This window comes from Mya arenaria, chromosome 5, assembly GCF_026914265.1.
Source record: "Mya arenaria isolate MELC-2E11 chromosome 5, ASM2691426v1".
Taxonomy (NCBI): Eukaryota; Metazoa; Mollusca; class Bivalvia; order Myida; family Myidae; genus Mya; species Mya arenaria.
In genome coordinates, this window is record NC_069126.1 from 80,694,759 (window position 1) to 80,717,627 (window position 22,869).

The 22,869-nt window shown below is 33.3% G+C and overlaps 1 protein-coding gene across 3 annotated transcripts in view; it reads right to left on the reverse strand.

Moving 5' to 3' along the window:
- The window catches only part of LOC128234993 (serine/threonine-protein kinase DCLK1-like), a 52,257-nt gene extending 32,382 nt beyond the window's left edge, over positions 1-19,875 (reverse strand). For 2 of the 3 annotated variants that reach the window (XM_052949663.1, XM_052949661.1), the window contains exons 1-2: positions 19,803-19,875; positions 9,338-9,823 (exon numbers count right to left, since the gene is read on the reverse strand). In XM_052949663.1, coding sequence (XP_052805623.1) covers positions 9,338-9,725 — 388 coding nt within the window. In that variant the 5' untranslated portion in view covers positions 9,726-9,823; positions 19,803-19,875. Of the gene's footprint in view, positions 1-9,337; positions 9,824-11,495; positions 11,629-19,802 lie in introns of those variants that run through there. The other variant, XM_052949662.1, reaches the window with a different exon arrangement.
- Positions 19,876-22,869: the final 2,994 nt, after the last annotated feature.

Here is a 22,869-nt window from a genome sequence, read left to right on the forward strand (position 1 = left end):
TGATTGTTAAATTTTTGAATTTCATACAGCTGGGGATTTTACAATTGTTATTGATGCCAAATAATAGAAATTTGGGCTTGTTCATGCAAAAGTTTAGATTTCGCTGAATGCCTAAATGTATAATGAATTACTAATAGTGTACAAAACTGAAAAAAAAGGAAAGAAAAAATATGAAAAAAAAAATAGTTAAGGATGTGACACTTGAGGTTTGTCAAACATATGCACTGTATGTGGATGTAAACGCTTTTTTTTTTAGATTATTCCAGTTTGACAAGGGCAAAGCTCACAATTACTAAAACCTGGGGGCCATTTCAATAAAGATTTTAGTCGATTCTCGTAAATTTCAATTATCTTAGTGTCAAAGTTTCATTATTTCGCTCCATAGTTGAATAAATTGAAATTTAGCCAACATTGAAAATTCACATGAAGTTGAAGAAATAAGGAAAATTGATGTTATTGAATTGCCATTTGTGATTTTTATACAGATTTAAGTTTCATAATATATGTCATGTGTTTTCGGTCCGGATAGAAAAATCCGAAGCGAGGGCACCTGTGTAAATGCCAGGTAACAAGGCTTCATATAGCAGAGTTACCGGCTACTAAGCTGTCTGAGGGTCAGAATTTTCTATGCCAACCGGACAAACATGATTGAAATTTTTTTCTTGCATACCTTTAATGACATTTTTGTGAAAAAATGACATAGGCAAACACATTTTTGTACTGACGACATAACATAATTTTTATTCACTGCATACGTCATAAAGTTCCTTCATTAAAGTCTTATTTTGTTTTGTTTTGAAGCTATAATTTTGCTAAGTTAATGTTTATGGAAATCATCTATTGAAAAATCCTATTTATACTTGCTTAAAGTATATGATAAAAGAAATAAAAAGTACTGCGTCACAGTGCACATTTAACCCTGTTGAGAATAACATGAACTATTCATGAACTATTCATGAATGACAATTTGGACAAATCAGGTTCATGAACTTAATGTTGGTTCATGAACTTTTAAGTTCATGAACTTATTTGTAGTTTTGAGTTTCAAGTTCATGAACAACTTCATATTAAGAAGTTGATGATCGAACAGTTCATGAATTATTCATCAAAGGTTCATGAACAGTTCATGACTTGTGCATGAACCATGCATGAATACATTTCATGAATGTGATGAATAGTTCATGAATTATAACTAGTTCCTGAACTATCACTGAATGTGATAAATAACCCCGATCCCTCCTTTGTCACAGGAAATAATTTAATATTTCATTAAAAGCATAGGGGGTGCCAGATTGTTTTCCAGTATGGCTGAATTCACCAAAAATGCCTATCCGGTATGCTAGAAACAGTTAGAACTTAAATCCTTCATTGAAATGGTGCCCTGGGTTTCTGTGTACAATGTTTCATGTAAATTCTGGGGTTTTGAGTTTTTCGCCAACCACGTGTGCTAAAAAAGCTTTGCAAAAGCATCGCTAATGCATCGCTTAAGCTGTGCTAAATGCTTTACTTAATAGGCTAAATTTTTCGCACAACCACACTGATGACACAAAGGCTATTACAATATCTAAGTGTTGTTTTTTTTTTTTTGAAAAACAGACATAAATAAAATAAAATTAATACATTTCCAGAAAAAATATCAAAAAATTCAATTAAAATCTTCACACACTTAATTCAAAAGCTAAAACTAAAAGAATTTACAGTTTTCAGTATTTTTATTGCTATTTTGTGAATTGGAAGTTTTGACCATAATATTTTGCATTGCTTTCCATATATTTGCAAGAAAACAAGAAAGATCTAATGCTCTAATGCAAAAGACACCACAAATGCTTGACATGCATTTTCTACTCAAGAGTACCACTACCGGTATATAAAAACTTCAAAAGATGCAAAACCAGAAATGCGTGAAAAAACATGGCTTTATTTGAACATAATTATTCCTACAAATTTTTGATAAAACCTTGCCTATTATTAAGGTACTTTTTATACTCCTAAGCTTAAAAGCGTTTTTATTCATTTTGTCTTGGGAACCATAATTTGTAAATTAAGAATATAAAGAATATTAGAATTTACAAACGAAAACTCTGTGTTACACATATATTATAATTACCAGCGGAGGAGTAGACCTTGGACAGTTTTTGAGGATTTTTCAAGATGCCTTCATGATTTGTTGTGATATCAGGTATTTTTTTCTGAACAGAAAACTTCAGTTCCTTTTCTGTTAGAAATATACAAGATTAGCTGAAATCAAACTTCTTGGTTGCAAATAGTTCCTAAAAAGAATAGAAGTGATATACAATTAAGAGCTTGCAAGAGTTCTCGGACTTTTCTTGAAAGATATCATCAAATATTTTATTGATTTTTTTTCTATTTAATATTTGAATTTTTAAACATATACTTTTTGTATGGAGCTTTATGAATAATTTTGTTTAGCAGAAAATATGTCTCCTTTATTTTTATGCCAAAACGTGATGTTTGGTGACGTCTGACATATCTTATATGACGTTCAGTGATGTCTGGCATATCTCATATGACGTTCCGTGATGTCTGTCATATCTTATATGACGTTCTGTGATGTCTGTCATATATCTTGTAAAAAGAATATACACAGTAATAAAATCAAATGAAACAAAAACAATATGCCTCACAAACTCTATAAAAAAATGTTTAACAGACTCTTGAAAATAACTTTCAAAATGAGGCAAAGATCATGAATGTCCGAAATCTAGTCCTGTCCGAGATCTACTCCTGTCCGAAACCTAATTCGCACTTGCTATGTTGATTTGTTCAAGTTAAATAAAATAAATTATTTTAAAGGTCTGAAATGGTATATGTTTACAAGTACCTATGATTTCAATTATAAATAAAATTAACGCACTAAAATATGGTCCTTTTATTTTTTCAGTTTTAATAAAATTACATGATAGTTTTTACCCGAGTTATTTCGCTTACAATTGAGTGCAACCCTACGTCACCTCAAGTGATTGAGGGTACTGAAGTTATCTTCTGAAGATAAAATTTCAATCATTTTTGACACTTTAAAACAAAAAATGACAGCCATTAAGGCTGCACTCTCACAGACTGAACGTTTTGACAACTTTTTTATTTTTTGTCTTGGAACAAGCCATTTTTTGCGAAGTGCATGGAAACCAGTTATATTATACTGCTGACAAAAAATCAGATCACAGCATTTTATATCTAAGTTCAAAAATTGATGTTTTATGCATTTTTCTTAAACCGTTAGCCAAAAAACATTAATTTTCGGACAGAAAATGAAAAATTCTGATCTGATTCTTTTGTCAGCATTCTTATATCATTGGTTAGCAGCTATATACGCAAAAATTTGCTCTTTCCAAAAATTTTTTTTTTAAAAGTTGTAAAAACTGTAAATCTGTGAGAGTGCAGCATTAAGGCATCCTATGTGGAATTGTGTGATTGTATTATACTTTAGATAACTTATTGAGCTACTACAGCCATATAACTTGTACCAAACTTTTCCGAGATTTTGCCAATACACATTGAAACTAAATTTTTATTCTCCAAAGTTATTGATTGCAGGACAAGAGAATTCGCGGTACTTTCTATAATAAATGGGCGATAACCCTCCAGCTACTTGAGCGTCATGGCTGGTAATAAAACTTATCCGAGATATAATGCTCATACTCATTCTGACTAAAGTCGATGGTATTTGGACAAAGACTTCGAAAGTTATTGAGCAGATTAGACATAGTCAGGGCGCTGCCAGCCCATCCACCTGTACGCTGTAGGTATAAACTATAAAACTTCCCCTTTTTTTTAAAACGGTCATATAAAAATTCATACTGCAATACTTTGATTGATTTTTTCGGTCATTCATTTAACACATTCATAATCAGTCGGCAATGTAACCCTTTCAAAGTTTATACCAAAATTACATGAAGTCACCAGGCATCAAAATTTAACATTATTGCCGTACTAGGCTTTCAAGCATCCTTGGCACCCCAGCCTATCATAACCTATATGATACCCTGGGCAAATCAGCTGTAAAAATCTCATACTCATGAATAATTAAAAAGGTGAAATCCAGACGCTTGATTGGTCGCATGGGACACACCTTATGCAGTGCGGAAATGGCCAAGAAGTTACGGATGTAATCTGCGTTCGAAATAATCAAATGAGGTCACGGTTTACAAATCGTTTTAGACTGGATATTGTTAAATATGCCAAAAGCTCTTAACAAAGGAGATTCTTTCCTTTTATTATTGGCTATTTCATTGGTCAGAAAAGCTTATAAATGATTTACGAAGTTTCCCTAGCCAATTTAATTGCCCAGGGTATCATATAGGTTATGATACGCTGGGGTGCTGAGAATGGTCCATAAGATACTTTAATTAAACCAACAAGAAACATGTTTTTAAGACAAGATCACAGTAGGTAATAATGTTAACCTTCCAGTAATACTGCTATAGGACCACTCCAACTTTCTTCAGAATTTATAGAAACCCTCCATAGAAACGCATATAGTTGGTATAACTATGTGTTTTATTGTTGAATTAAATTGGATACTTAAAGAAGCCATGTTTTATGGACAGATAGACAGAAATATGGTGGGAAAACCACAATTAAATAGTTGCTGGTTTTTGAATGACAAAGCTTTTAACAATAAAAGTTCTGCATTTCTCCATCCAAAGAAATATGTCCGTTTCATGCTTGAAAATTTGCAAAAATAACGTTAAAACTCCTTCCCAATAGTAATTTAATTATTACTCCTTTATGCCAGTTTTCTTCATAATGATAAACTTCAATGAATTACTTTAATAATCGTAAAATCTTCACTGGATTTGATTAACTCCCCTGATTTGGACTGACAATCATACACTCCCCAATATTCCCTTAAAGGGGGCTGTACTCTGTATGATGAAATAGCAAAAAAAAGAAAATTGTCGAAAACTGACATAAACTTGGTATCAATGTGTACAATGCATTGAAACTTACTAACTGAAGTACCACATAGTTAACAGTTAATTTATTTTTCGCAGTTTTTTGGTATTTTTCCATTAAAAGAGATTATTTTTCGCAGTTTTTTTGGTATTTTTCCATTAAAAAAGATTACTAGGTATGTCTACCTAATAGAATTCATTCCTTATGCGTGATTGGCTAGTCGATGTTATCACGTGATATTACCAAGTTAGGTATACATTTGTCTTTAAGAATTGTTATCTTCCCTCAAATTCTATATGTAATGGCTATCTCTCCTGAAATCCTGGTACAAGTAGTTATCTCCCCTGAATTATCATTGCAATGGTTTAGCTTTCCTAAATTTCCTCCTGAATTTCCATTACTATGAAAATCTCCCCTGAGTTTGCTTTACAATGATTATCTCCCCTTAATTTCCATAACAATGCTTATTCCCCCACCCCCACCCCCTGAAAACCTGCAACACATAGTAATCTCACCTCTATTTCCTTCACAAGAGCAATCTTTCTGAATTTCCTATAAAATGGCCGGTAATCTCCCATTAATGTCATAAATTGTACTTTTCTATTAATTTCCATTTCAACATTTATTCCCCCTAAATATCCTTTATAATAATGGTTTTCTCCCTGAATTTCTTTTAACATTGGTTATCTCATCAGAATTCTTCAAAATGGTTATCTCCCCTGAATTTTGTTTAGAATTGATATCTCCCCTGAACCTCTTTAGGAAAGGTAAACTCATATGTATTTCTGCATGAATCATATTTCTGATCAATGAAATGCTAGGAAATATACATATATAAAATATAATTAAGTTATTCAATTATAATGAAAAAAATAATTTATTTTCAGTGATTTTCGGTGAAATAACAACTCTCCTGCAATCACAGTGATTTTTATCTTGCAAAAGCAAAAAAGTCTGCGTGCATGTTGAAAATTTAAGCATCTGAATAATTCCTTACTTGCTAAATCTGTAAATGCTAAAAAAATAATAATACCATGTTAATAAGTTCCCGATTGAAATTATTAGTATAATTAAGTTTAACATTAAAGCAAATAATAATTATCATTATAGGTAACAAGTTCAAATACAGTTGCGCATAAAATGAATTTTGTAATAAAAGCTGAAATGTAATAATTTATTGTATATTATTTTGGAATTTTCATGACACACTTAAATATAATAATTCATCTAGAATATTGATTGTTATTTTATCATTTTTTCATAGAAGATTATGAGTTACGACTTTTTTTATACCATTTTTTTGAAAGATTAAGATATCAATTCTCCTGAATATAAATCTTAAATTTTATTACTGATATAAATTAATATACCACCCTCTAAAATTGATTTATGATAAATTATTGATATAAGTATCATATATGCATATCTTAACTTCACAGACTTTCATTATTACCATTACACCACGTTCAGTATCCTTCAAAGGGGGCAATAATCTGGTAATCCCCATTAGCAGGCACCCAACAAAGGCATGAAGATATCTACAAATCCTAATGCCACATTCATTATTGAAACCTTATCTTGGTAAGCAAACATTGATACAAAGCTAAAATAGTGCAATTATTTGACATTGGGCATTAAGTAAATTTTAGGTAAAATTTAACCCTGACCCATTTCATTTTTTTAGGCAATATGGCTTCCTTATGATTTTTACCTAATTGCGTGTTTGCATTTATCGAGATGGGAATTCGTTAAGTTAAGCTGAGAAAATTATTGAAAAGAACCAATTTATTTTTTAAATGATTTTCAGTTCATTGTCAGGCAATACTAAATGGCTGTTGTATTTTTTTATTTACAGTCAAACCCAGATGGCTTGAACTTGCTTTGCTCGAATTCCTCCTTGACTTGAACTGGATGTAAGGACCGATTTCTTTATACTGAAGTTAAGCATTTTCAATACACCGAGGCTCAAGGTAATGTTGCTGGTCCCTGGGAGTTCAAGTCAACAGGGTTTGACTGTATGTTAAGTATAATTAAGAACAAGAGTGATGACTAAGCCAGGTACCAACAATCATTAAGTATGATTGCCTTAAAGATAATTTTATTATTTTTCACCAAGGGCCATAACTCATAAACCTTTTATGCTTTTGGCAAAAAATAACAAAGTAATACAAGTCACTTTATAGATGAGTGCATAATTTAACATATTTTTAAACATTAATGTCAAGTTTCACAATTTTAAACATCAGTACCAGAAATGTTACCAGTTATGGCGAAATTTTAAGTAGATCTTGGCTATGTATTTCATTTAAATAATGGATATATTAACTTCAAATATGTGTAAACCTTACGCTCATCAAGGGACATAATTCGGATTCAAATGATCTTAAAATATCAGCTCATCAAGGGAAGGAACTCCCGAATTTTGAGTAGCTGATATGTTCTCATTAAGAGATTGCAACTTAAGATTTTTCTTGTATTTGATTTGTGCTCATCAAGGGACTAAAGTCCTGATTTTTTTAAGTAGTTGATTTGTGCTCATCAAGGGAACTAACTCCTGATATGTTTAGTTGTTGATTTGTGCTCATCAAGGGAACTAACTCCTGATTTTTTGAAGTTTTAGATATGCACTCATCAAGGGAAATAATTATTTGCGAAAATCTGAATCCATTTCAAGTTTTAAGATGCAATTTTCTAAGCCATAAAAACATAAGAGTGCTTGAACTTTAGACAAGTTATTGACAATATAATCACTAATCTATCTGCATGGTTCTAGATGGGTTTAACTCTTTTAAGAAGGTTTTTATTGCAGTATAGATTTGCAAATATGTGAGGTGGCATCTCTAATGGTATCCTAGCTTCAGATATTTGCAATAAAATAACAGGTTAACAAAACCTCAACTAATTTAGACAACCCTACGGCCTAATGCAAAAAATAATATTTTTGAAAAAAAGTATTTTTGCAACCATTACAAAGTTTCAAGTTTTAATCTTGTGTGTTTTGTGATCTTTGATGTGTTATTTGCTTTAATTAAAGTCTTATGTCTGTATATATAAAAGTTTCCTTTTCAAGAGTTCTTTAAGTTAGTCTTAAGTTATGATAAATTATTCACTTAAAAATAATCACTCTGAATGATCTACCTAATTTGAAACATATCAAATAGAAATCAATACAATTGTTAAAAAGGAAGTCAAATGCATAAAATTTAAATTAAATTTTAAATTTTTCTGTCATTTTTGTAAGTAGTTATCTTGAAAATTCATGTTTCACTTGTGACTTGAATGCCATCAAAAGATAAATCATAAGGCCTAGAGAAAAGGGTTTGTTTCTTGTAACAAGACCAAAAAGATATGGCTCTGTAGTTTGTTTTGTTTTTTAATAATGCATGTTAAACAACTGTTGTTGAAAATTTTCATTGAGATATTGAAAAAAGAAATTATGCACAGTTTGAAGCTGAAAAAAATCTAGTTGTGAAATTAGCAACTGCCATATATTCAGATGAAAAAAATTGGGTATACCTCATTTCTTTTGCATTTTTTTCTATTTCCATTTTTGGCCCCAAAAAATGAGTTGGTGTTAAATAAAGAGGTGTGGTTGGGTTACCAGAAACAAATCTATTTTTTTATTTTTTAGGCCGAGAGAGAAGATCATTCAATTTTGGAATTGATATTTTAGTGCATAATTGATCACTTCCTATGAACTTGAACCCCATGTTTTCAAATCACTGAAAGCCATTTAATCCTGAATTTCTTCGTATTAATTTTTGAAATACATACATTAAGTGCCAAGGGTTTGGTGTGTATTTTATAACTATATATATTCCAAATCACTAATTGTCCTGGAGTTTAAAAACTTCCGTCTAGTTAAATGAAACAATTATATTTACTTAATACATAGCCTCAAATGCCAGTATTTCTTTCAATAAAATGGTCTTGAACAACTTAACTTACATTAAATGTTGCAAAATTGTGATAAAAATGGGAAAAAAACTGTAAGAAAAAGAAAAAAAACTAAAACAAAACAGATGCTCAAAGAAATAAACATGAAAATGAAATATTTGCTACATATTCTATAATGTTTATTATATAATTATTGAATAATTAAGGATGTGAAAATCTTTATTGCATCCTTAAAGCTCACTTTTCACATTGATGTTTATTCAGAAAGTCTGGCTTTATGACACAAGCCTTCTAATTTTAGACTTCCCTCGTTTTACCAATTCTATCAAAGAATATATATATATGCCCATACATATATTTTGTACATATCTGGAAATAAGTGTTTTTCGTATCAGATTCATCTTTCAATTACGAATTAAGTATATATAAGTTTAGTAAGGATCATGAGAAAAGTGAGTTTCGATGAAATAAATAATTTCACATGTATGCATAAACGTGCTCCGATATAGTACTTATATCTCACCTAAAGACCACGGTTCCAGCTCCGCCTTCCCATATTTGATGGGTTTATAGCCCTCAAAGCCAGCGCACACGTACGAGCGCCCATCTTGGAGATCCTCTATATCCACAACACGATGTCCGCTACTTGGAGTAAAGATCTGTCGTACCCCGTACGGCAAGCTGAGATTAGATGGCAATTTACCCGTAAGATCATTCAACAAGTCGTTGAAATTAAAGTATCTGTGCGGAGTTATGTACAACTTTTTCCCCTTAAAGTAACGATCCCCATTAACGAAGAACCGCACTTTCCTAGGGCGCCGCAAATCACGGTATCGATCGTCAACAACATCTCTATGGGCCTGCGATACTGTGTTAAAGTTGAAGGCCCGCCGATGCATTGTTTCCGTCATTGAAGCGGTTTTAAGATGTTCCCGTTATCAGCAATGAAAAGTACGCTGAGCGACGATGCTGATTATACTTGGATCTTGTCTATCTGTCACCATGGCAACTGAAAATAAACAAAAGACTTTGTTTAAATTTACAGTAAAAACTGGCTTTGTCAAAATTGTTGGGACATCGGGGAAAATTGCAAGATAACAAACATTTGATATAACCAACATACCACACAATTGTCTTACTAAACCTCAAATATTTTTTAAAAGTTTGACATAACCGGAATATCGAGATAACAGAGTTTGACATAGCGAGTTTCGACTGTATTTACTTTACAATAATGGTGAAATAATTTACTTCATCCTCATACGAATTCAGAAATAGTACAGACCACTGAGGACCTCCTTGCATTATAGCAGGGCTCTCGTGAGGGGGGCTACTTGGGCAAAGTCGTTACCTAAAATTTCCAGACTTCGCCCATTTGTTGCATGAAAATATCGACTTCACCACCATGTTTTTTAAGTGACCAACAATTCAGCCGACAAACATTGAAAGGATGATATCCATTCAATATTTGTGGGCTGACTGGGAGGTCTGTTTATTTGAGCCGCTTTGTGATGTTTCAATCAAGTTCTTTTGCTCAATACATCATATGCGTGACATAAATTTTAGAAGCAAAAAAGTAAGCAGACGAAACTCACGTCACATTGTCTTGCATGTAAGGCCATATCTTCAACACTATATCCGACATAATCTTGAAATGTTCAGCATTGCCTCCAGAAATATCAATAAATTCAAATATCAAATAAAATCAGATAAGCAAGGCCAAAACTCATGTGTCACGGCTCATTTACAATGTTTCAAGTTTGGGTAAAAGGAATTGCATGTTCCTAAAGCTAATGCTTCCCTGTAAACTGACGGAAATGGTCGTCTGCATGAAAGTACACAACCAGACCTACAGATCAGACCTTTTTGAAGATAAGCTACCCCTTTTGTGAGAGATTGATTCCTTCAACCACTTTATATTAGTTTTTGTTTATTATTTCTTTATTGAACAATTATTTCTGTGTATGTCAAATTCATTGTTTAGTACTGCAAAATAGACGTTATACTCCTTCCAATAGCAATATACCCCCATCTGATTGCAAAATACCCTTCCCAATGCAAAATACCCCTTCTGATTGCAAAATACCCTTCCCAATGCCAAATACCCCTTCCCCTTCCCAATGCAAAATACCCCCTCTGATTTCAAAATACCCTTCCCAATACAAAATACCCCTACCCCTTTCCAATGGAAAATAGCCCTACCCCTTCCCAATGCAAAATCATATGTTTTTCCCAAATATGAAAATAAAAATCCCAATTTAAGGTTATAAAAAACATGGATCCAACCCCAATCCATTATTGTATGGATTTTTTTTTATTCTGTTTAACTTTAATGATAAAAAACAACATATGATTTGTCACAGTACAGATAAAGAAATATTAGCAATATTTTGGCGCTTTTTCAATGGGGAATTTGTGTACACTGACATAGCTTAGGTTAATTGAAAACCCCATTTATAAAAACTAATATTTTTTATATGTACACAAACCATATGCTTTTTTTGTTTTGACCATTAAGTCAAATAAACGAGTGAAATTATAATTAAATGATGCATTTAAACTAATATATTTCTAAAATTTCTATCTTTAAAATGGAACTGCAGTTATTCATAATTACTAAATAAATTATCTGTGCTACATAACCTGATTATTTATGTAATGTAATAATCCCTTGATCTTACCTTTCAAACGACCACAAGGTTTACATGGTCAACGCTTTTAATTCCGATAGACGAAAATAGATTAAATTCCTACCCAAGTTTTTTAAACTTTATTGGCCTTAATTTTTGTATCCCATATCACTATATTACTCCATGATGAAGCTAATTGATTCTTCCGTCCATAATATTTTAGTGTCTTAATCACAAACAAACTTCTTATCGTATCATTTGTTAAAATCACAGAAGTTTTAAACAATTTGCTAATGTATCGCATTATAATTTGAAATCATTAAGAACTAGGTGTATTGGCTATTGAAACCATTGTAAGCTTGTTATAAATTTGGGGTTAACAAACACTTACTGCCAGATAGATATATATATACATAAACTTCAGATCAATAATCGAACAAGAAGTAGTGTCGATAGTTTACGCAAATAAGATAATCCTATGACCGACAAGAAGCATACAACAGATGATCAAATTAAATGCCCTCGTGCAAAACCTTTTACGGAAGATGGCTTTAGAAATGATTTTGAAGTAAATTTGCTCATCGATTTCATGTAGGAGTGAGAAAAAAATCTTAAGAAACGTCATTAATAAGTATATTCAATGGGACTTATTAAGTTTGATAAAATTCAAAATAAACAAAATAAATGTTATTTATAATCTAGAAAAATCGATTCACTCTGGCGTAGCTCATGGATTGTGCATTTTTATCCTTATTACAAAGGGATGTTGGTTCATGGAGGCTCCCTTTTGACCTCCCAAATGCTAAAAAACAAACAAAAAAACATTGAGATAGTGGTGTTTGAAACATATGTTATAATCACTTATAAATCTTAAATAATGCAAAGCTGAATACTTTTATTTTCACTTTCACCAATTTAGGGCGCTTCATGAAATGTGCTTAAATATGACAATGACTGACTTAGAGTTCTAAATACTTAAATGTGTGTATTCAATGCAATTTAAATATGAAAAAATCATAGAAAACATAATTACTTTAAAAATTAAGCATGAATCAAATTTCATCGCAAGTAAATCAAAATGGATGAATTTGAACTAAAATTGGAATCGCTATTGTCTTAAGCTTGGTGAACCTGATTAAGTATACTATATTCTTAATTGAAGGGTTTAAAGGTAAAAAAAATTTTTTTGTTTCCGTTATTGGCCTATCATTTTCCGGAAGCAAACCAGAAATAAAAGGAGAACTCGGTGTTTAAGTTTAAAAGCTTTTCATTGATTCCTTAGTAGATACGATGCTATATGATCATCATATCTTTTATAGATGCAAACTTGCCCATATCATGAAGTAACCTGATATTGTTTCCTCAATCAGTAATATCAACCTATTATATAAAAGACAGTTCATTATTGATAGACAATTAAAATAAAAATGATGGGATGATAGAAACTTGAAATACTCATTGATCATGCTAGATACCCAATTCATTTTAAATGTCATGCAGTAATGCACCAGTAAATTGTCATCACGTTCCCCCAGGTCCAGGGGTATACCGAGGAAAGCTGGGGAAATGGGCCATGTTTTTAAGTAATGGTCCTGCAGTGCCAGTGGAATGGGGCGGTTTTGTCTTCGCGTTAAAAAATAGCCGGGAATGGGCCTTTCCTAAGGTCCATGGGGTGCGGGATATTTGGCGGGCATTTTACAAGCAATTGGAAAATTATTGCCGCCGTGGTTACAACTGACTGGTGCATATATAATAATCATTTACATTGGTACATCTTATCTGTAAGACTGATTGCATAGATTTCAAGCACAATTTTCTCATTTGGCAAATTTGCAGGGCTAAAAATGAGCCTATATGGAATTACCTCTTTAATTATTATCTTCTTGAAATTAATTCATGATTATAATGAATAACCAAACAGTGTATTTTAAAATGCAGTTCAAATGAAGCAATTATTTGATTTACAGAAATTTATGTTTTGAATAAATGTTCTAAATTTCATTCTTAAAAAGGCAATTTAATACGTAAAAAATGTAATTTTTTTATACAAAATATCTTACACAGTTACTTTCAATTCAACATTTGATTAATAAAAAAACTGACTTCAAATTATTCAGTTTATTGAGTTAAGTTATAATCAGCGTAAATTAAAGTATTACCCAATACTTTAAATTATAAGAAAATTGATATGGACAAATTTTCAAGCACAAACTTAGTTGTTCGTCAGTGGTCGAAATTAAAACAAGCCCGTAAGCCCTGCACTGGTAAAATGTCTTCCAGGCTTGCTCAAATTCTGAATTTTATATAGCAGGCCTTGTTAAAAAAATTGATGCCAAGCTATAGTATATGAATTCGGGCTTGTTCATCCAAAAGTCTAATTTCAATGATTGGCACATTATAACATTCTTTTTCATCTAGTAAGTAAAGTAATTGTACTTCTATCATAAGCTGATAGCACTTTTCTTTGATAACGACACCCTCAACCCTATATAAGTATCAATCTCGTTTGACGATGTCAATCTTATAATTTATCTTGAAGATTTAAAACGTCAAACAATCACACCGTAAAACTATCGACAAAAGGATTACTTCTGCCAGGCACACCGTTTCCTAGCTGGAAAAATCTATACATCATTATTGTGATTATTAAAGCCGTCGTGGGACATCGCAATAAATGTCAACCTGTTTGTGCCTATTATAAGTATATTACGGTTTGAAATTACATTGCACAGGCAAAGAATAAATCCACTGATGCTCTTGAATTGCTCAGAAACAAACAGAAATTCTGTCAATAATTTAAGTAAGCAATTGTGAGATTGTTCAGAACTTTGTCAAAATGAACAGCGTGAACAGCATCTTTGTTAACTTTTATAAACATGAATTATTTAATGATTTGCTCCCATATTTAAATACAAAGTACAGCTGAAACAGTTGTCTTAAATCTTGTTAAATACAGTAGAGATTACAATCATTGACTTAAAGGGTGATTCTTGAAGAATTCATAAAGTTCTAGAAATGAATTATTCCAGAACTGAAGAAAATTCTTGAACATTTTTCGCAGAGGAGGTGTATCTATATTAATTTTCCTGTAACAATTTGAAAGTTAACAATGAGAATATAAGCAAAGTTTCGAACAATCCGCCCATTATTATGGTAAAAGAATAAAACTAAATCATTTGCGGTTTAAGGAGGAGGAGGGGGTAGGGGGCACAACTAACATGTTCCCATTCCCCATTTATTCTTGTCCAAGATAATGCATTTATGTCAATATATTTTTTTTATTTTTACAAATACTTCACATCAGATTGCATCAAAATTTCCTTTCACATACACTTATATACGTAATTAACAAAATTTTAACTTCATATTTTTTGTATTCAAAGTTGAGTCCCTGAAGTTGCATGTCCGGCTACACGACCACTTACAATTAAATTGTAAATTATTTTCAAATACCCAGCACCTTGAAGCGTTTTTTACTTTTCAAACTTATAAAGCTTATACTTTCAAGAGTAAACAAAAATTACTGGTTATACATCTTAAAGTCCCGTTATGTAACATACCCCAAGGCAACAAATAACAAATAATGTGTTTGATGTTTCTGACGGACTCACGAAATACTTGTGACTCTGAAAAAAAAAAATTTGCTTTACAGTCGGTCATTTTTTTTTATCTTTCATTTTCCATAAAAGAATAAAAGGATCACAAAAGAAAACACACACACACAAACAATTCAATATGCGGGTAGGCAACGCCAAAAAACCTATTTGTTACTGTGGCCCAATGATACAGAATTTATAATGAGGCACAAGACAAGATGAATGTTTTGTACATAGTGATATTAGTTAAATACTTCACCATGCCTTTGTATATTGAATCAGTAAATATTTGCTTAACACAAGGACACCAGGTCTAACTAAATCTTTAAATTTATTGGACATTGAAGGCACGACGGTTTTATTGAACTCTCTACCATGAGCCTTATTAGCCTTTAGCCTTTTTGAGCAATGATTTGTAGACCAATAAGAATTGAGTATTGAGAATGATTCAAATTTTCTCCGGTTTTAGACTATTTGTATTCTAAAGAACAATGTGGCTGCTGCCTATATTTTGTAGAACATATTCACTGGAAAAGTTTTCATTTTCTCTTTTAAAGATAAAAGTTCTAGCCAAGGGTTTGCGCTGGTGAAAGTCAAACTTACAACGAAATGTATGTTAATCAATTTATCAACTGAGCGATTAAGGATCACATAATTCTTATTAGTTAAACCATTGCTTAAATTTTCTAACGTCAATGTCAGTTCTCATTGGTCCACAAATAACTGCATCCGCAAAAAAAATATGTGGCCAGACAATAACATGTGGATCTGATACACACTAGATTGAATTCATCATGGGTCTGATACACCATGGGTCTAATACACCATGGGTCTGATACACCAAGGGTCTGATGCACCATGTGTCTGATACATCATGGGTCTGATGCACCAGGTTTGATGCACCAGGTTTGATACACCATGGGTCTGATACACCATGGGTCAGATACACCATGGGTCTGATACACCATGTGTCTGATACACCATGGGTGTGATGCACCATGGGTCTGATACACCATGGGTCTGATACACCATGGGTCTGATACACCATGGGTCTGATACACCAAGGGTCTTATGCACCCTGGGTCTGATACACCATGGTTCTGATACACCATGGGTCTGATGCACCATGAGTCTTATACACCATGGGTCTGATACACCCTGTGTCTGATGCACCATGGGTCTGATACACCATGGGTCTGATACACCCTGTGTCTTATACACCATGGGTCTGATACACCAGTTTTGATACACCATGTGTCTGATACACCCTGTGTCTGATACACCATGTGTCTGATACACCATGGGTCTGATACACCATGGGTCTGATACACCATGAGTCTGATCCACCATGGGTCTGATACACCATGAGTCTGATACACCATGGGTCTGATACACCATGTGTCTGATGCACCAGGTTCGATACACCATGTGTCTGATACCCCATGGGTCTGATACACCATGTGTCTGATACACCCTGGGTCTGATACACCCTGTGTCTGATGCACCATGGGTCTGATACACCATGGGTCTGATACACCAGGTTTGATACACCATGAGTCTGATGCACCATGGGTCTGATACACCATGGGTCTGATACACCAGGTTTGATACACCATGTGTCTGATGCACCATGAGTATGATGCACCAGGTTTGATACACCATGGGTCTGATACACCATGGGTCTGATGCACCAGGTTCGATACACCATGGGTCTTATACACCATGTGTCTGATACACCATGGGTCTGATACACCAAGGGTGTGATGCACCATGTGTCTGATGCACCAGTTTTGATACGCCATGGGTCTGATACACCATGGGTCTGATACACCAGGTTTGATACACCATGGGTCTGTACACCAGGTTTGATACACCATGGGTCTGATACACCCTGGGTCTGATACACCATGGGTCTGATATACTGCGTGTCTGATACACCATGGGTCTGATACACCATGGGTCCGATACACCAAGGGTCTGATACACCATGGGTCTGATACACCATGTGTTTGAAACACTAAGGGTCTGATACACCATGGGTCTGTTCACCAGGTTTGATACACCATGGGTCTGATACACCCTTGGTCTGATACACCGTGTGTCTGATACACCATGGGTCTGATACACCGTGGGTCTGATACACCGTGGGTCTGATACACCATGGGGCTGATACACCATGGGCCTGATACACCATTGGTCTGATACACCATTGGTCTGATACACCATTGGTCTGATACACCATGGGTCTGATACACCATGGGTCTGATAAACCATGGTTCTGATACACCATGGCTCTGATACACCATGAGTCTGATACACCATGGGTCTGATACACCAGGTCTGATACAGCATGGGTCTGATGCACCATGCATATATAGGTCTTAACCCAGCTGCAATAAAAAAATATATACCATTTGCGGAAAAAGCCTTGAATTATCTTCCTTTTTTTCTTTGGCACAGTCTTAAGTATCAAAAAAAGTATTATTTTGCCAACTGAAAAACTTTCAGGTTAACAAGCTAGGGTTTTTGTTACAAATATTTCAATTATAGTCTTTTTTACTATTCTTTTGTTTTGATTTACACGCTTTGGAATTTCATTGTTCTATCTAAAGCGTAAGTTCAACTGGGTTCTATGAGCAGTGAAACAAAAAAGATCAAGTTTCATGACAATTATTTGATGAAATAAGTTTAATCTAAGGTGTATTGCAATTTCCCTTGAATGGGGTCAACTGGTAATTTTGTAGATTTTTTTTTAGCAAAAATGTTTTTCATGATAGTTATACTAACAAATATAACTGACAGATGATCGGCAATTTAGGCAAATTGTATTGATTCAAATATGTAAACAAACAACATTTTGAAGTGCATTCCTCTTTTACAAAAATCTGATTTTTTCTCTGAAATTCCTGAAATAGGCAAACACTATGGAACTCTGAAGGGACTTTTTTCACTAATAAGCTGTATCTTGAAAGAAATCAGGTGCAGTTCCATTTGATTTATATTTTATATGAGCAGTCAATATGTATATATGTGTACTTTGGTTTCATAAACAGGTAATGCCTGGAGAAAACAAATGTCTTACTTGAATGTCTTTCTCGGAGCACTGTATGAATGGAGAGGAAAATGTTTGCATTTGAAACTTTGTCTGCATATTTGGAGAAGAGTCTGGTTGTTTATGTAAATACGAGTAATCTAGTTTCAGTCATATTTTTAACCAGTCAATATGACTCAATTAATATGCCATTAATTTTAGTGACAGCTCCATGAAAGGGCTAGTTGTGAATGTATTTTAACATATTTTCTATTATGTTTACTTCTGGGGATAATATTTTTTATTATTATTTTGAGCGCACAGACCGGTTGTAGTTAAAATTTGCCTGCCATAATTTTTACTTGTCCCAGGCTTTGTGCAAGTGGTTATTATTTTTATTAGTGCAACACGAGTTAATAATAATCTCAAGTGTCTTCATTATCGATTAATGTTTCTCTAAATTAAAATGTCCACAACATTCATTAAGCATTTGAGATTTTTAAGCATTTGAGATTTTTTAATAAACTGGATAGATTAATGTTATTTTGTCATGTTGGATAAATGAAGAAAAAAACACCTTAATACATCAGGCAAGTTAAAACAAACCATAGATAATAAACTTTAATTTTAAAACAGACTTTTGACATTTTTCCTCTCTTACTCTGATAATGATTTGTATCACAATCATTACCACTGGTGGAAAAATTGAAAATTGTTCTTCAAAGTTCCGGTGAGGGTACTGTCAACGTTTATCTTGATTAGAAAAGGTCGGTGGTCAGCTTTGATGCCTTTTTATAACACATTTTAAGAATGCTTTTGGAAAATGGGTAATGTGATTTGATGTGTGTTAGATCTACTTGCACACTGGTAAATATGAGACATATCAAAACATTGTTGAGTTATGCACCAGTCAATTGTAACCACAGCCCCCCAGGTCCGGGGAATTGCCGGGACTTTGACTTTCAGTCCAGCCAACCCCGGGTAAAATCCCCATCCTGCGGGGACGAACTAATGGTTAAACCCTGGCCAAATGCCCCCGCACCCCAGATACTCTATATAAGGCCCAATCTCTGCTAAATTTGACGCTATGACAAAACCACCGTGGTCACCCGGCCCTGCGGGGCCACCTGGAAAGTAAAAACACGGCCCTTTTCCCCCGCTATCACCGGTATACCCCCGGACCTGGGGGGGGGGGGTCTTGGTTACAATTGACTGGTGCATTATAACGAACATTCAGGCTCTGAACTGAGAGAAAGTCAACCAGAGATGAAGTTTTTATCAATTTTTATGCAATATTTAGTCAAATTCTCGTCTTGTTTCATTTCAAGTCTTTGTTCCGTTGTGTCCTGTTCTTTGAACGCCTATTATTTTAGACTAGAAATTCACTAATTAAGGCTAGGAAATAAATATTTTAGACAAGAAAAGAACTAGAGAACAACAGTAAATCTTATGTAATATACATACTAATACACAAATTGTGCATATGCATAATTTATTAACACATTTTCGATACTTAAAAACAAATTTTGTAAATATTGTAAACTGCTCGACAGCGATGAAAACTCAATTTACACCTTACCAAATATCGTATCCTATGAAAACAATAACCCCAGATACAAAGTTAATGAATGTTTTCTCAAAGTCAACAAGTTAATTCGCTTGAGACTTATAATATATAGCAATAATACTGCATTATTTATTAAAATGAATTGATTTGACATGACAACAAACCATTTTATGTCCATTAATTGGCACGAAAATATCCAATTTACGGGATCTGTGTTTTATCGTCCGCCATCTTGTTGTTCTGTCAAACATTGAGGCCCCGAGAGGGGAAAATTCCGATATCTTCTGGCCTTTTTCCAAATTAAGGCTACATGCAACTATCATTATCTATTCTAATTTATCTTCGATATGTTGATTTAGATATATCATCAAATTTATCAATATATGGAGAGTTCGGGATATAATCATCCTATACGAACAAGAAGAGCTGTACTAAAATGTAGTACGCACCTGTTGGTTACCGGATGAAATGAACAGTTCAATCTTCAAAGGGCACATACACTAAACAAAATTCCTAACCGGCCACCTAAGTTATCTTCTAATATCCCTTTCCCTGTAAAATAATCCTTATTACAAATTAGTTTCATGAAAAGACCATTATCTCGTACACATGCTGTAAAAACTTGGTTCATATATATCGCTTTGTCAAAAAGATACAGTGTCTCAAATGACAACACACTCAATCATAGAATCACAAAATCTAACATAGAGTGTAAAGGAGGAAAAATAAAAAATACCAACTTTAGTCACTTTAAAATGATATTACATCATATGTGAGACTAAAACTGAGTCATCAACGGCTTATTTAGTTCAAATGAATGTTTAACTTTAACATTACCTTCTATGTGAAACCAAGCTCGAGTCAAAAGATTGCTAAAAATACAAAAACAATGAAAGTTTCCCTATATATGGACTTTGCATTGTTATTTCTTTTCCTTGTGACTTTTGGATTTAGGAGTAACCGCATATGAACTGTGTTTTCTCTGCCGTTTATGTTTCGATTTAGCTGAAATTTTCAAAGAATGTTGCCACGTGAGGGCAGATCGATATCGAATACTGAACTGTATAGTGATTATACATTGTACTTAATGCACTTTTCAGGAAGGTAACTTTACTAAGTGGCCGGTTAGGAATTTTGTTTAGTGTACATCATGACTGTACTATTTACTTTCTATCCAACCTTTTGAAACTCAAAACTATTTCCAAAAATGCAACATTAACGTCACTCTTTTGTTCCTATTAATTTGCTATATACCGCGTATACTAACAAAACTCCAAACAAAACCTTTTTAAATGGGATTTCTAAGTATGATGCCAATACACTCTTATGAAACTTAATGTTCTTTAAATTATACCGAGGATGCATTCAAAGCTGGAATCAAACATTCTAACTGAATATTCCTAGAATTTTGTTCACACGGTATTGATGTGATGACAATTCTTATGGTCAGTCGGACTAATAGCACTCTTAGCGCATAGGATACATGTAACATTATTAATTGAAACAACAAGAGCATCATTAGCGGGCTCAAACGCTCGTCCTTTTTCTCGATTTGCCAAAATGAAATTGATTGCTTCCATGATTTCAAAGTCCAGTTTCAGAACCTATCTACCTGACACGAACAAAAACAGATGTGCGAAAAACGTATGGTTTCCTTAATTCAACATATTTTGAGATATATACAGCTATACCTGGCAATGAAAAGCTTATAGACACAAGTTTGCCTAAATTAATAAGCTGAACTTGCTTACTGTTAATATTTGGTTAATAACTTATTAAAATATAATGTTAGATACACAAATGTCTGTAGGTTTTCTTGCTTCATTTTGATTTTTAAAAGCTCTGTGTGTTGTTGTTGTTTTTTCGAAGGCTCAAAAGATACTAGCTAAATGTCGCTTAACGCAAATTCTCTTTGACATTGCCTCAGTCAATGGGAAACAAATAATCCAACATTTTTTAACCTGAGTTATATGGGTCTTGCTACCCTAGTCAACAATAGTACATTTTCAGGCGAATATCGTTATCGGTGTATTAGTATGGACAAAAGTTACAGTGTTTGCGTCAAAAATAGAGCTGTGTTATAATTCTGTTGTTGTTGTTTTTTCAAACATATGCTAAACTTTTTTTTTATTTTTAGTATGGAAAATGTCTTTGTGGTAGATCCATCGATGTTAATGTATAAATTTAAATGTTTCATTTTCATTTGAAAGCTGCACTCTCACAGATTGAACGTTTTGACAACTGTTTTATTTTTTTTTCTTGGAACGAGCAAACCAGTTATAAATGACTGCAGACAAAAGATCAGATCGCAGTGTTTCATATTTCCGCTCCAAAATTGATGTTTAATGCATTTTTCTTAAACCATTAGAAACGCTTTAAGCCATTAAACATTAAATTTGGAATGGGAATATTAACATCTGCGATCTGATCTTTTGTCAGCAGTCTTTTATCATTGGTTTGCAGATATATTTACGCAAAAGTTGGATAATTCCAAGACAAAAAAAAAAATTGGAAAAACGGTATATCTGTGAGATTGCAACTTAATTGTTTGGACAATTTATAAAGGAAAATGTGTAAGCGCCAATAGTTGGGAGTTTGTATAGCGTAAGTATATGGTATATATTTGTTAATCTTTTGTGGTTGGCAACACGACTTAGACGGGGTACATGTAATCCGCAAGTTACAGAAAACAGTCCTTAATTATTATATCGCACGCGTGAATGATGCTAAAAAACATAAGAAAATAGTATCCATGTATTAATAGGCCATACTTGACAACCAGTTGTCTATACGCATGGTCATCATATGTCCGGGCACTTTAACACAACGTTAAGGGACTCGCTCATGTTTTGGTAACAAACAAAAATATTTCCCCCTAAAATGCATCAAAAAACTTGTCATATAATTAGTATACTCTTTGGTACCGAAATTGCAGGAGAAATACAGTTCAAGCTGCACACTCACAGGTTGACCGTTTTGACAACTCTTTAACTTTTTGTCTTGGAATGAGCCAAATTTTGCATCAATACCTGAAAACTATGATAGCAAGACTGTTAATTAAAGCTCAGGTCGCAGTTTTCCATATTTACGCTCGAATATTGATGTTTTATGGCTAAAAGCGTTACTAACGCGTTTAGATTTTTTGTTCATCCTATTTAGACTCGTTCGATTGTGAGTAGTCTTATATGACTTAATTGAAAGCAAATATGCTTAAATCAGCTGATTCTGAGA